This window comes from Phyllostomus hastatus, unplaced genomic scaffold (genome assembly GCF_019186645.2).
Source record: "Phyllostomus hastatus isolate PE091 unplaced genomic scaffold, TTU_PhHast_1.1 phas_contig_210, whole genome shotgun sequence".
Lineage (NCBI taxonomy): Eukaryota > Metazoa > Chordata > Mammalia > Chiroptera > Phyllostomidae > Phyllostomus > Phyllostomus hastatus.
In genome coordinates this window covers 34,641,401-34,654,901 of record NW_025333737.1, presented here as the reverse complement: position 1 = coordinate 34,654,901, position 13,501 = coordinate 34,641,401, and the positions used below count along the sequence as shown (strand labels likewise).

The following is a 13,501-nucleotide window of genomic DNA, read 5'->3' as shown; positions in this document are numbered from 1 at the left end:
GGACCTGGGAAGAGGTAGGCTGGGCAGTGCGCCGCACACCGCGGACTGTGTCATGAGCGATGCGGGTGGGCGGGGGGCCTCAGGGCCATCAATCCTGCACCTCAGCCCCCCACCCTGTGGGGAGCTCAGCGGCTCAGACGCTCCTCACCCGGAGTACGTCTGCCCCTGGAGTTCAGGGCCTGCAGGGCGGCCTGCATCTCCGGTTACTTGCAGGAATCCGATCGCTCCTGGGGCCCCCGCCCGGGGCTGTGAGGGGGCAGGGCCATCGCCCTCGGTCACCTCAACGGCCTGGCGTCTGTGCCCGAGAGGTGCCAGGTGAGTGCGGCAGATGCTCGCGCTCCTTCCCTCCTCGTTCCAGCTCCACCGCCTGTCCCCGCGCAGGGAGAGCGGGTGGCGGCGGCGGGAGGGAAGGAGTCAGGTGCCCGGAACACGGGGGGGCCCTGCCGAGAGCAGCCGCACAGGAGCTGGCTCCACCCCTCTGCCCGCTGACGTGCAGCCTCGAAATAGACCCGACGGAGCAGGGCTGGAACAGGACTCCTGCCCGGCTCTGACTAACCTTGGAGGCGGGGGAGGCGGGGAGGGAGCAGTCGGGCCGGCTGACAAACACACTCTGTCCGACCGGGCGTAGGAAGTCACAGCTACAACCCCCGGCGTCCTCCCTGGTCAGCGGTCAGCGTGGGGCCCCTCTGTGGGGCCGATACACTGTGGGCTCCAAGAAGCAGCCCAAAGCACCACCCGTAGGGACCCAGGAGGGACCTGCTGGCCCCAGGAAACAAAGCAGCCCCCGGCCAAGGGCTGCTGCTGGAGCCCCTTCCCTTGGGGACACTCGGAGCCTGACAGCGGTTTGATGGGAGCAGGAGGGATGCCGTTCGTTGGCACTGAGGTGCCCGAGGCAGCCACTCCAGCGTGTTAGGAGGGACGCCAGGCTGGAGGCCCGAGGACGCCTGGCCGCTGTCTGTCCCAGGAGGAGGCAAGGCACAGGAGGTCTCTGACCAGCACCTGCACAGACGTGGCTGGGGAAGCCGCTCCCTAAGAGAAGCCACAGCAGGCACACCCGGGAGGGCCGGCCCTCGAAGGGGCGGGGCACAGAGTCAGCCTCGGCGCTGGGTGGGCAGCGCAGGCCCCCCGGCCTCCCATCCCGCTGCGCGAGGCCTGGGCTGAGACCCAGGTGTCTCTGCGTTTCCCAAGTGCCCCAGGGCGGGCCTCTTGTGCCACCTGGTCCTGAGGCCAGACTCAGAGACACAGAGGAGGCTCCTACTGCTGACCTGGTGGAGGGACCTGGCGGAGGGACCCGGCCGGGCAGTGCTCCTGGAGGCCAGTTACCCGCCTCTCGGGTGGAGCCAGCCTCCCGGCATCGGTGAGGAGCAGGCGCCAGAGCTGCTTGGATGTCACGCAGGCTCCGTGTGCGTGCGTGTGTGTGTGCGCGCGCGTGTGTCCCCTAGCCCTGGTCAGCACTCAGCACCTGGCCCGGCGGTCCCTTCCTTGCTCTGTCAAGGTTTTCAGAGACCATCTCAACCTGTGACTACAAGTCCTTCCCACGGCCAAACTCAGTGTGTCCTGCACGCTCTGTGCCCCTGGATTCACACCCGCCCCAGAGCGTCTGCTGGGCACCGCCGCCTGCAGTCCCTCCCTTTGCACTTGCACTTGAAGGCTTGTTACAATGGACCTTGTCTCCTCCCAGGCTAAACCCCAGGAGAACTCCCAAGCTCATGCTAATTAACCAGCAGTTACTCGTTCATATGCACACTAATAGTTCATCTCTGCCTCCTGGCCCCTGCCCCAGGCACCGTTCTGCTGGCTTCCGGAACTCTCTGAGGTCCTCCAGCCGCTGTCCCCTCGGGGCCCGCCTGCGGTCCGGAGAACACGCCCGCGGACACTTCTCCTCTCTGCACGGCCTGCGAGGCCGCGTGCTGATCCGCACGCCAGCACCGTGGAGGGGCACGGTTATTACTTTAGGAGGAGAAAGTGCTTTATTTAATGAAACAATTACCGCCGAGGCCCTGGGGCGCCATCAGAAAGACACCGGGTTCTGCCTGTCACAGACGCCCTGTGAGGAGAGTGAGTGTCGCTCGGGAAGCCGCAGGGCCTCCCAGAGCTCTGCAGGGCGCCGAAAGCACCCTGCACCCAACCCGCCGACGGGCTCAGAGCCTCAGAGAGACGTGCGGCCGGAGGAGGAACGCGGTTTGGCTTGGAGTCTTCCTTCTAGTGCGCACAAACTACTCAAGGGCACTGCAGGTTCCTTAGAACGACTGGGAGGTTGCTGGGTTCCTTAAGACTACAGGTTTTCCTTTCTGGGGAAAATAAAGCAAAAAAAAAACAAACCCCCAAACAAAACAAAAAAACAAAGGTGGTGGAGAGGAGAGTAGGGGATCTGAAATTCACAATCGGGACATTTCCTTCAAGGGTACAGCTAATTTTAGCTCCTGGCCCAGAAAGGGGAGGCCTGGAAGGGTGGGGGGGGAGGCCGCGGAGCATGGTGAGGGCCTGGGCTCCCACCCGGGCGGTGGGAGTCCGCCCAGGGCAGCTCCTTGGGGGTGGGGGGTGAACGCACGTGGGCGTGCACCCGCCCGGGCCGCTCACAGGTGAGGAGGGCTCTGGCCGCGCGCTGGGTCTGCCTGTGGGACCGGCGTGACGTGTGATGGACGCGGTCCCGGGGCGGCGCAGAGCAGAAGGCCCCCAGCAGGGGGAGCGCTCCCCACGGAGGCCTATTTGGAAGCTTCCCAACCCAACTGGCCTGTGCGTGTTGAGTGTGGGCCGTGGGCATGTGCTTGAGCGCCAGAGACGGGCTTCTCAAAGTTCTATTTATAAAGGCTTCATTCTCACAGAGTAACATTTAAAACACGCCAGGGGAAAGGAAGTGCTTCCGAGAAACCTGTGGTGCGTCCTTCTGTAAAGCAACGCATCCCTTTGGAACAAACGATCAGGCCCCCTCGTCTGTTTTCTACTCCTGGGTTTTCGGATAATGGGGCTCATTAAGAATCGTTGTGTACGCTGGGCGGGGGTGGGGGGGCAGGGTTATGGCACGCAGGGTGATGGCCCCGTCCTGACGTCTTTCTCCGGGTGAGCTCGGGGATGCGGGCAGTGCGAAAGGGTGAGAAACGGGACAAGTCAAACTAATGCTTTCCCCCGGGTCCGGGAATGGAACCGGCTCGCCTCGGGCGGGTGGCATTTGCAAGATGCGCTCCTTCCTCTCCTGACCGCAGAGACGGGGCGGAGGGCACCTGGGCAGGACACACGGGAGTGGCCACTGCGAGGGTGGGGGTCTGGCAGCTCCCCTGGCTCAGGAGCTGCAGCCACACTCCCTCCGTCCTGCAGGATGCAGGAGAGCCCAGCTAACAGCCCAGCTAATGGCAAAGAGCAGCTTCTCAGGCTTGGGGGGAGAGGCGGGGACTGTCCCGCAGCAGAGACCACTCCTCCGGGCCCGTGACCCAGATTCCCATCGCCGGTGACCTCCTGGGAGCATGGGGAAGGGGCTCTGGGAGCATGGGGAAGGGGCTCGGGGAGCCGAGCACCGTCCTCCAAGCTGTTGTGCCAGGTACCGGCCGTGGCAAAGGTGGGGCGTGATGGGCAGCGGGTTTCACACAGCAGACAGAGCCCACACCCCTGATAGCTGCATTAGAATAACAACCCTCTCTCTGAGCGGGAGGAAGCTAGCGCCAAACACCCAAAGGCGCCTGGGCTTTGGGCGGGAGGGGGCCCGATGGTGGTCACTGTGGCCCAGGGAGGTGCTACCCCGGTATCCTTGGACAGGTGAGGCTGGTCCGGAGCAAGGCTGGGCAACAGCTGGGCAGGCACTGGGGATGGGCCGGAAGCCGTGTCCAGACAGCAGTGGCAGTGGGGGTGACGAGAGAGTGGGGGCTCACGAGATCTCTTGGCAAGAGTTTGATGGAAAAACCAGTGTTGGAGTGAGGGACAGAGGAACCTGAATTTCATTTAGAAAGGGCTGGGCTGGGGCTGGCATGCACACCAGAATACAACAAGCCGTTCCCAGGACGAGATACACTGACAGCCCCACAGGGGGACACAAAAAGAAAAACACAGGCCTGTCGCTGTATTATTGATCTTCTTGACAAAGGAAGAGACCAGCTGGTCCCTTAAAGCCGGTCACTTTGACCTGGGCACTGGTTGTCACCTGAAGCTGGAGTTCATGCAATGTTAGAGACCCAGACCCCGTCTGGGCAGCGGGCACACGCACCCCAGGGTGTGGCTGGGAGCTCACTCTCCCCTGACCCGGTGTCACGCAGCGCAAGCAGAGGTTCAGCACGTGGTGGGGGTGGCGTGGCCCCGGGACAGGGGTCCTGCCAGTGCCTCGTGCCCACGGAGACGGAGGAGCCGGCGGAGCCGGCCTGCAGACCGCCGCCTGGCGGACTAGGGTGAGAGAGCTGCTTCGCCCACTGCACCTGCAGGGCTGGCCAGGTGCGCGGGCACCTTCCCGCGGGCAAGTAGGGGGAAGAGGGGGAGAGGCAAGGAAACACCAACCCCCTGGTACCTCCCCCCAGAACCGGATGAGGAGGCGGCGACAAGAGGCACACGGCGGGAGGAAGAACGAAAGGACAAGGAAACGACGCACTTCCGTGGGGGTTCCGGCGGGTCCCCAGTCACCGTGCTGGACGGAGGGGCCTGGGTGCCCCAGACCCTGCCTGTAAGCAACACCCTCCCAGCCCCAGGCAACCAGGAACCTCCTCCGGGCTCGTTTTGCACGAGGGGGCGCTGCCATCCAGAGAAGGGGGGCTGCCCCGGCCCATTTGCTGAGCCTAGGGCCCGGCTGCGCCTCCAGACAGGACCGCCCCCCAGGTCCTCCACCGAGCTAGCCCATCCGTCCTGCCAGGTCCTCTGGGGCCGGCAGGGGGCGCCCTTCCTGGCTACCTGCGCTTTGCTCCACTCCAGCGACCCGACGCTGCCGCACAAACGCGGGGGCTGCGTCCACACCGCCCCCTGCTGGACGTGTGCGGCGGCGCCCCCAGAGTCCCAGGTCCCGTGAGGTCCCTGCTGCTGCTGCTGCTGCTGCTGCTGCTGCGGCGGCGGCGGCTGCGGCGGCGCGCTCCACACGAACGTCCCCCCCTCACCGTCCTGAAGGCATGGAGGCCACCTCCGGCCCGGGATTGGTGCGAATGAGTATTCAAGTGCTGGCAGCCGCGACCCACTTACTAGCACAGGCCGCGGCCCCGGGGCACAGCGGCCGCCGCTGACAGAACACAGAGGAGGACCCCGGCGGGGGCAGGGAGACGTCCTTGGGAGACGCCTTCCATCCCGACGTGCTCTTTGAGGGGACCGGGGAGTCTGCTTCCTTATCTCGGCGCTGCGGGGGAGACAGCAAATCGATGAGGCGGGCAGGCGGGCGGGATGTGCGGACACGGGTCACCGCACAGACACTCTCCTCCGCGGCGGCGGCGCCCCAACCCCCACCCCAACGCAAGCTCCAAGGGCGGAGGAACAGGCGAAGCCTGCCCCTCCCCCCCGCAGGCCTGGCAGCCGGGCTGCCCCGCTAGCTGGGCGAGTCTGTGTCACCAGGGCCGTCCCCCACCCCCGACGAGCAAGCCCCAGTCTTCTCTGCTGTGCAGCGGTTAGGAAGATGCCACGGACCGCACGGGGCCCGGAGGACCGGAACAGGAGTGGGAGCAGCTGGCACGGCGTCCTGTCAGCGGAAGACGAACCACGGCAGGACCGGCCACGGCAGGCGCGCCGCTGCCCTGGGGGGCGCATCGCTCCCTGCTCCACCCCCAAAAGGACGTGCCCCCCTCCGAGTCCCCCTCCGACGGTGCTGTTTTAAGAAGAAACCGTTGGTTTTAAAAGGAGGACCGCGCGCTGTTTTAAGTGTCACAAACGGACAGCAGCCAAGTGTTGCTGGGTAAGACGGAGCCAAGATGGGGTCAAAGGGCACGCCTTGGGGCCGAGAAAGAGAGACCGGGCTATCGGGGAAGGCCCGGGAGGACCCTTCCGACGCCTTGACCCCGGTTCTCAGACTTGCTACTCCTCTAGGAAGAGGGAGAGTCCAGCAGACAGAACTGCCCCCTGCCACCCGGCCTCCAAGGCACACCCTGTTTATTCAAGGGGTGTCTGGAGGGACTCTGGGAAGAACCCCTCTGTCCCTCCTGCAGAGGATGGCGGGTCATCTGCTGGGCACTTGGAGGCCACCTCTTTCTCCCTGGCCACTCGTGCCCTGGAGGTAGATCTCACAGCTCCCGCGTCCAAGGCAGGAGGACAAGCCAGGGTGACCTCATCCTGCTCCCAGGCGGCCCACGAGGGGCCCCCTGCTCAGCACAGCCAGTTCGCGGCCCGGTCTGCGGCCAGCAGGGGATGAGCTCCCTTCTGCCGTCTGCCCTCCCGGCCCTGCCCAGCCAGGGCCTGCCGGGCGGCTGGTCACCCAGCAGCATCTGCCCACCTGTAAGTGGCACACGCCCCTCCTGCGATGGCCAGGAGCCTTCAGCACTTGGGGGAGCCCCACTGCACCCCCAGGGCTTGCCTCTGCCACTCCCGAGGAGGAGGCAGGGACGGGGCCCGGGCCCCGGGAGAAAGAGGTGGGTGACAGGCTGGGAGGCCCTGAGAAGGTGAGGCAGTGCAGCTCGGCCGTGCCCCGGACTCCAGGGGACTGTGACGCGTGCCCCACTTCCCGGGCACTGGAGACAGTCCGACTCCGGGCGGGACTGATTCACGCATCACAACCCTGTCACTTCCCCAGTGGCCCCTGGCCGCGGCTCACCGGGCAGGAGAGAAGGAAACGCTAAAGTCTGGCTTCGTTTCCGACCGGAGCGGGAGAAGCTCTGCAGAAGGAACCCCAAGCCGCCCCAGCCCGGAGGCAAGGTCACAGACTGCAAGGGCTGGGCAGCAAACGCTTTCCTGCTTGACCTTCGAAGGAGCAGGAGGGGTGGGGGGGTGTTCCGGGAACCTGAAACCTGCCGAGAGCAGGTCCCCATGTCAATTCTCATGGGTCCTCGTAACGGGGCCCGGGTCACTGCTGGCCCCCGCTGCGGCCACTTGCGGGGACGCCCTTGATGGCTCATGTAACTCACCAGATCCCCCCACCTCACAGCACCCCGTCATGTGGCCACTGGGAGGCAGGAGGGGGAGAAACTGACTCATATCAGCTGCACGGCAGCCGCAGGATGTGGGCGGAGGTCGCAGGGAGCAGGGGGGCGGAGGAGTCTTCCATGAGTTAAGGTCAAGGGCTCGGGGAGGCGGCTGGGAGCTGCTGGCAGGGACGGCTCCCTTCCTGCAGGTGGTCCTGATGCTGCTCACAGACCGGACCCCGGACAGAGCTAGCACCCCGAATGTTCTCACTCCGTGTGTGTGCGCCTCAGCACTCCCAGGAAGAAGACACAGAGGAGACCGTTTCCACAGGACGCTCTGATAATTAAGCCACAAAATAAAAGCCTGTATCTTCAGCCCCCAGAACACACTGCCCCAGAAGAGCAACGAAGAAGTGGTCCCTAGGAGGCCCTTTCAAACACGCAGTCCTGGGGGGGGGGGCCCGCTCCCCAGGACAGCTGGGTGACCCGCCGGGGTCGGAAGGGCACTTTATCTCCGCTCGCTGCCGTGCTGGACACTCAAGTGAAGTCCGGCAGGCAGCAGCACGAGGGAGAGCCGGTGGAAAGGGGCACCGGGGTCTCAGAAGGTAAGGACCACCTTCTGAACATGAACGACTAGGGGGTGAGGGGCAATGAACAACTGGGGGGTGGGGGGAGCAAGGAGAAATGACAACCCTTGTGCCCCGTGATCCGAAGAGGCCACTTGGGTAGACGCCATCACCTCGGCAACAGCGAGCCCGGGACCCAGGAAGGGAACCCGCGCCTGCCAACCCCTCCTCCTCACAACTTTGCCCTTCGACCTCGCAGAAGGGGAGGAAGCGAGCCCAGAGTTTGGGGTCAGCAGACACTGTCCCGCGGAAGCCAGGGACCCCGAGAGACACGCCCAAAGCTGTAAAGAAACTTCAGAGACAGAGATGGGGTCCATCTACCTTGAACCTCTCCAGCCCAGGCAACAGAGCACACCCGAACTGAGAACCTCGCGAGCAAACCAGAGCCCCCCACGCAGCGGGCTGGGAGCGGGGAGGGAGGGCAGCGAGGGGGCCCGGAGGGAACGGGCTGTTTGCGCCTGCCCTTTGCTTCCTGTTTCTGCGGCTTCTGCGGGCCCGGCGGCAATTAGCTGCGCGAGTTGTAAGTGCGATCTCTGGGAGACGAGACAGAGGTGGTAATTAACACCGCCCCACTTTCCCGAAGGGCCGCTCGCTTGTGCTCTGGGGAGAGTGGTTGAGATTCAGGGAGCGAGGCTCCCGTCACGTGGGAAGTTTACAGGACGAGGTGAAGGAACGACTTAATAAGGCAATCATGAGGCTTCTAAATAATTTACTCGGCCAGTGGCAGCTGCCAATACCCCCAGGGCTCCCCCCCGCTCTCTGCCGGGGGGAGGCGGAGTGCGCCAGGCAGAATCCACACACATGCCAGTGGCCCCCCCCCTCCCTGGGTGAGACCCACCCGAGGGCCCCGCTGCCGTCCCTCTGCCCTGGACCTGCTCCCCTGCCCTGTCAGCGCCCAGCCTCTCCGACCTGTCCTCCACCCGCTCCCGCCCACGCCGGCCAGAGACCCTGGTGGGCGTTACCCTCGCCGGCACTTCTGCTAGTTTTACCAATCACGGCCTGCTGAAATGCTGAGAGGCGAACAGGCCTGGGCTCTCCTGGCTGCCCTGCCCGGTTACTCTGCCCACCCGCCAGGTGGGGCGGTGGGGAAGGGGGCCAGGAAGCCAGTTTGCTTCCAAAGGACCCCGGGGCCTGCGGAGGGGGAGCTCGGACACCCCTCTGCTCCCGGACCGCTCTCAGCCATTGCTGCACGTGAGCGGAGCCGCAGGGACGCCCGCCTGCCGTGGATGTGCCCAGCAGAAAGCAGCTCTCCCTCGTGGATCGGGCCATGGGCTCCTCCGGCAGGTCTGTGGGACGGGGCGGGGAGGGCCACGCAACCTCTCGGCAGCCGTGGGGACTAACGAGTTCGGACCCTACCGCCACAGCTGGCGGGGCCTGCGGACATCGTGGCCAGGACCTGCAGAGTTAAGGGACCCGTGCACCGAAAACGCTGAGCCCCCCACCCCCGCCCTGCCTCCTGCCTCCTGCCTCCCAATCAGCGAAGTGGCCACGTGTCGAACGAACTGCGTGTCACCTGGCACACCTAGATTTGTGTCAGGGCTGAGGAGGCCCGAGAGGAAGCAGAATATTAATAGAGGCTGCATAAGGGAAAGAGAAACACTGCCGAGCCCCGCCCGCCAAGCAGGCAGAGATGAATTACTGTCTGGTTTTGTGTCTTATTGCTGCTTCTCCCCGCCGCCCCCGCCCCCGGCACAAAGCAATCACGAAGGAGCCCGGAGGTGCTCACCCTCCCTCGCCGGCGGGGAGCAGGGAGGACAGGGAGGGCGCTGGGCTGACCCTGGCCGGCGCGGAGAACTGGTGTATGGTCAGAGGTGGCCACAGGGGTGGTCGGGGCGGCCGCAGCGGGCTCAGTCCTGCCTGGCCAGGCAGGAAAAGCTGGTGTCCGCCCGTGCGCTCCTGGGCCGGCCGGGAGGGCGGTCCAACACGAATGTCTCTGGGGAGAGTCAGCCCCGGCACCCCTTGCAGAGCTTTGCTACGAGCGCCCGGGAATCCCGAGTGAGGGTTACGAGAGCTCACCGCCCTGGAGCCGGCAGACACCCGGACGCCGATTCCAAACCACGCGTGACCGAGGCCCGGGCGCCAGGACCCCCTGGGCTAGCTAGAGTCTAGGTGATCCAGCCCGTTTTCTGCCCCGGGCCAGGGCCCCGGCCGTCAGCCAGAGCGGGAGCCACGCAGACCTTCCCCCGGGGGGCTCCAGCAGAGGCAGAGGGCCGCTCCCAGGCCCTGGGGGGGCGGCGCTGGCAGGCAGAGGCGGCCACTCACCAGGTAGATGCGGTAGGCGTCCACCCGGCGCAGGGGCCCCCAGCACTGGTCCGTGTCGTTGTGCTTGGCGTCGGCCTCCACGCCGCAGGAGTCGTTGCCGGTGGCGGCGCTGCCGACAGAGAGGACAGGGGCTCAGGGCGGCCCGCCCCGCTGGGCCGGGGGCACGCGCAACGGGACGTTCCTGATCGTTAGCCACCACCGAGCCTCCGCTCCCCCCCGAGCGGCTTTCGGTCCGACAGTCGGACGGCCCCCGCACGGACCCCATCTTCCCGTCTTTAGGGAAGGCATCCATCGCTTGTTCCTGTCACAGCTTCACAGGCCCCTGGGGGGCTCCCTGACCCCTTCCCAATGGGGCGGGGCAGGGCACAGCAGCGTGGAGTGTGTCTCTGGAGGACAGGGTGCTCAGCCGGCCAAGGCCGTGCAGGAAGGACCTCGGGCACCTGCATCCCCTCGGTGCTGACGGTCCCCTTGGTGTCGCGCTTCCACCCCGGAAACGCTGCCCTGACTGCCCGAGGACGCCCCGGGGGCTACACGAGGGCGGGGGGCGCGGGGACACTCACCAGGACACCTGCATGAGGGAGAAGGGCACGGCCGCGGCGTAGATGGCCAGGTCCCCGTACAGGTAGACGATGATGCAGAAGTAGAACAGGTTGACCCCCACTGGAAGGAACGGGGCCGCCGGTCAGGGCGCCACCCGGAGGCGCCTGTCTGCGTTCCTTCGTGGGGACCCCCTTTCTGCCCCTGCCGTGCCTTGGGGTTCTCCAGGCAGCATCTTTTGCCCAAAAAGAATGAGAAGAAGCAAGAAGGCCCCACAGTCCTGTCTCTTGGTCTGGCCATCCTGGAACGCTGGCAGGAGACACGTTTGCCCATGACCTTCACCTGAGAGGGCCCTAAGGGAGGCTTGGAGGGTTAGAGAGGTTCTGAATCCAGACGGGTGCCAGGGCGGGCGTGAGGCGTGGACTGGCTGGGGAGGAACCAGAGGTGCCTTCAGGCTGGGGACGGGCGGGAGCCTGGGGACGGGAGCGGGGAGGGCGGAGGGGAGGAGAGAGGTCCCGGCCAGGAGCCTTGGCCAGGGCCCCTTCACGGCTGCGCACGGGACCCAGGACGAAGGACTGCCACCGAGGAACTGGAAAGCCGAGAGAAGGCACCAGGAGACGGCCCAGCTCCTGAAGCTGAAATCAGGAGGGCAGAAGCCCGAGACTTCCAGAGACCAAGGAGAAGCCGAGCCCCGGAGGGCCGAGGGAGAGGGAGCGGCAGGCGCAGAGCTCCAAGCGTGCTCACCCTCCTTCCGGAAGCGTTTGCGAGGGAGGAGGCTCGCTCAGCGGAGGCAAAGCCTGGCCCCTCTGCCCCGGGGGGGGGCCTGAACTAAGAGCTGGGAATGCAGGCGCTGGTCCCGGTCCCCTTGCTCTCGCTGCCCGGCCCACCCTGACCGCCCCGGTCCAGGGCAGTGAGGGTCCCGCCTGTGCTAAGTGTCCTGTGTGACTCCAGCCACAAAGAGCCTGAAAAATGTGTCTGGGCCCTGCCCCCTCAGGGTCACACCCCGACAGCCGGTCTCCAGCTCCGGTCCAGACTGACCGCTCATCTTGGTGTCACTGGTCTCAAGCTGCTGGCTTGGATGGATGGACACAGAAAGCAAAATGAAGTGACAGTTCCCTTCTAACTTGGGTGCCTTGGAAGGGCCTCTAGGGTCCCCGCAGGAAGGCCAAGGACAAGTTTCAACTGGGCTATTTGAGGCCGGCGCTGCCCCCGGGAGGCTAAGGAGGAAAAAGACCAGGAAAAAAAAAAACGGCTCTTGAAAGAACCCAGAATGGCCTCCGACAGGCTCGCCATCCAAGCTCGGTGGCCCCTGGGGTCCGCCTGCCACTCACCCCCCGGCTCCAGGCGCAGCCTGCGCCCCGACCTGTGTGTCTGCTTCGGCGGCAGCGCCCTCTGCAGGGCGGCCCCGTCCCTTCCCCACTTCCTCCGCCTGCCCACGGGCTCCAGTGTCAGCTCTGTTTATGAACTGCCACTGGCCCGCCCTGATCAATGAATTCCATCACTAGACACGGAACGGGAGGATCAATGAACTTCCTGAGAGGACCGCAGCGAGCAGGCCTGGTGTGTCTGATTACAGGAAAGGAGCCTGGACCCCGAGGGAGCCCTTCGTGGGGCGGGGGCTGCGGGTGGGGGTATAGCCCTCCCAAAGGTGAAGGCGGCGACCTGTAAATCGGGAAGCGGGTGTAGCAGAGGTTTTCAACTGGGGGCAGTTCTGCCCCGTGAGCCCAACGGGGGACCTTTGATGATGGTCTGAGGACACTGCAGGCTGTCATCCCTGGGAGGTGCTGCCGGCAACTGGTGTGTCCGGGGCAACGATGCTACTCAGCGTCCAACAATGCACAGGACGGGCCCGCGGCACAGCGTGGCCCGGCCCCAACGGCACGAGCGCCGAGTCTGAGAAACCCCCAGGTGAGCAGATGGGCAGAAGGCTCCCGCCGAGTGGGCGGCTGCTCTCCCTAACGTGCTTTTTCTTTTTTTTTCTTACTTTTTAAAAAAGACTTATTTATTTATCTTTAGAGCGAGAGAGAGAGGAAGGGAGGGAGAAGAAGACAGAGAGAAACATCAAAGTGTGCGAGAAACATCAGTCAGTTGCGTCTTGCCCTCCTCCTCCTGGAGACCTGGCCCACAGCCCAGGCATGTGCCCTGACTGGGAATCGAACTGGCGACCTTTCCGTTCCCAGGTCGGCACTCAATCCACTGAACCACGCCAGCCAGGGCTATTTTCTATTCAATTTAGGCCAACTGGGAGTCTAGTCCATGGGGGAGGGAAGACAAAACAAACCCCCGAGTTCCTCTAATTCTTAAAGAAAAGAAATCGGGGCAGACTATAAAATGTGAAAATCAGAAAGGACGTTTAAAAGGTGCATTTCTGCCCTCCGACGTGCATTTTATTTCAAGAGCTTGCACGGGGAAGGAGCGTGCGTACAGCTTCTGGGGAGAAAGGGTTATGCTCCCTGGTCTTAGCCTGGTAAGCGCGGGAGAGGTGGAGGCGGGACGAAGCACAGACACAGAAGATGCAGACACGACCCGTCTGGTGCTCACGAACTCTGGAAACCCTCAGTGAAGAAGCTGGCGGCGGGCATGGGGGCGGACCCTCGGGCCGCCTGTGGCTGCCGGTCACGGTCTTTCAGACCAGACAGTCAAATCATGCCGCCGACCATATGCAGAATGCTCACATCCCACAAGCAGCCAGGCAGCCCCCCCACAAGCAGCTGAGCAGCCCCCAATTTCCACAGTCCCACCCCGGCTTGCAGTCAGTACAGCCACATTCGAGACGGAAAAGAACCGGGGGGCGTGTGCCCCCCCAGCAACAGGGGCTGACACAGGCGCAGGAAGATCTTCCAGGGTCACTGCAAAGACAAGGCTTTCTTGGGATGTGTCTGACTCCATAAAGGGAAAACAGCTTTGGCCATTAAAAAAAAATGAAACTCTTCAACAGCTCCTCTTCCCAAAAAGCAAGATTTACGATGGCGGTGTAAGATGTTATTGCCCAAACACCCAACAGCCCAGCGCCGGAGCTGGGCTGGATCCTCTCAGCTTGCAGCCGGCCCCCCCGGGGAGCAGGGAGAG

At 64.5% G+C, this 13,501-nt stretch overlaps 1 protein-coding gene across 1 annotated transcript in view; it reads right to left on the bottom strand.

The window, feature by feature from the left end:
• Positions 1-13,501, bottom strand: part of TMEM104 (transmembrane protein 104) — a 42,292-nt gene that overhangs the window by 16,135 nt on the left and 12,656 nt on the right. The window contains exons 7-8 of the mRNA XM_045837516.1: positions 10,456-10,555; positions 9,896-10,004 (exon numbers count right to left, since the gene is read on the bottom strand). Coding sequence (XP_045693472.1) covers positions 9,896-10,004; positions 10,456-10,555 — 209 coding nt within the window. The remainder of the gene's footprint in view (positions 1-9,895; positions 10,005-10,455; positions 10,556-13,501) is intronic.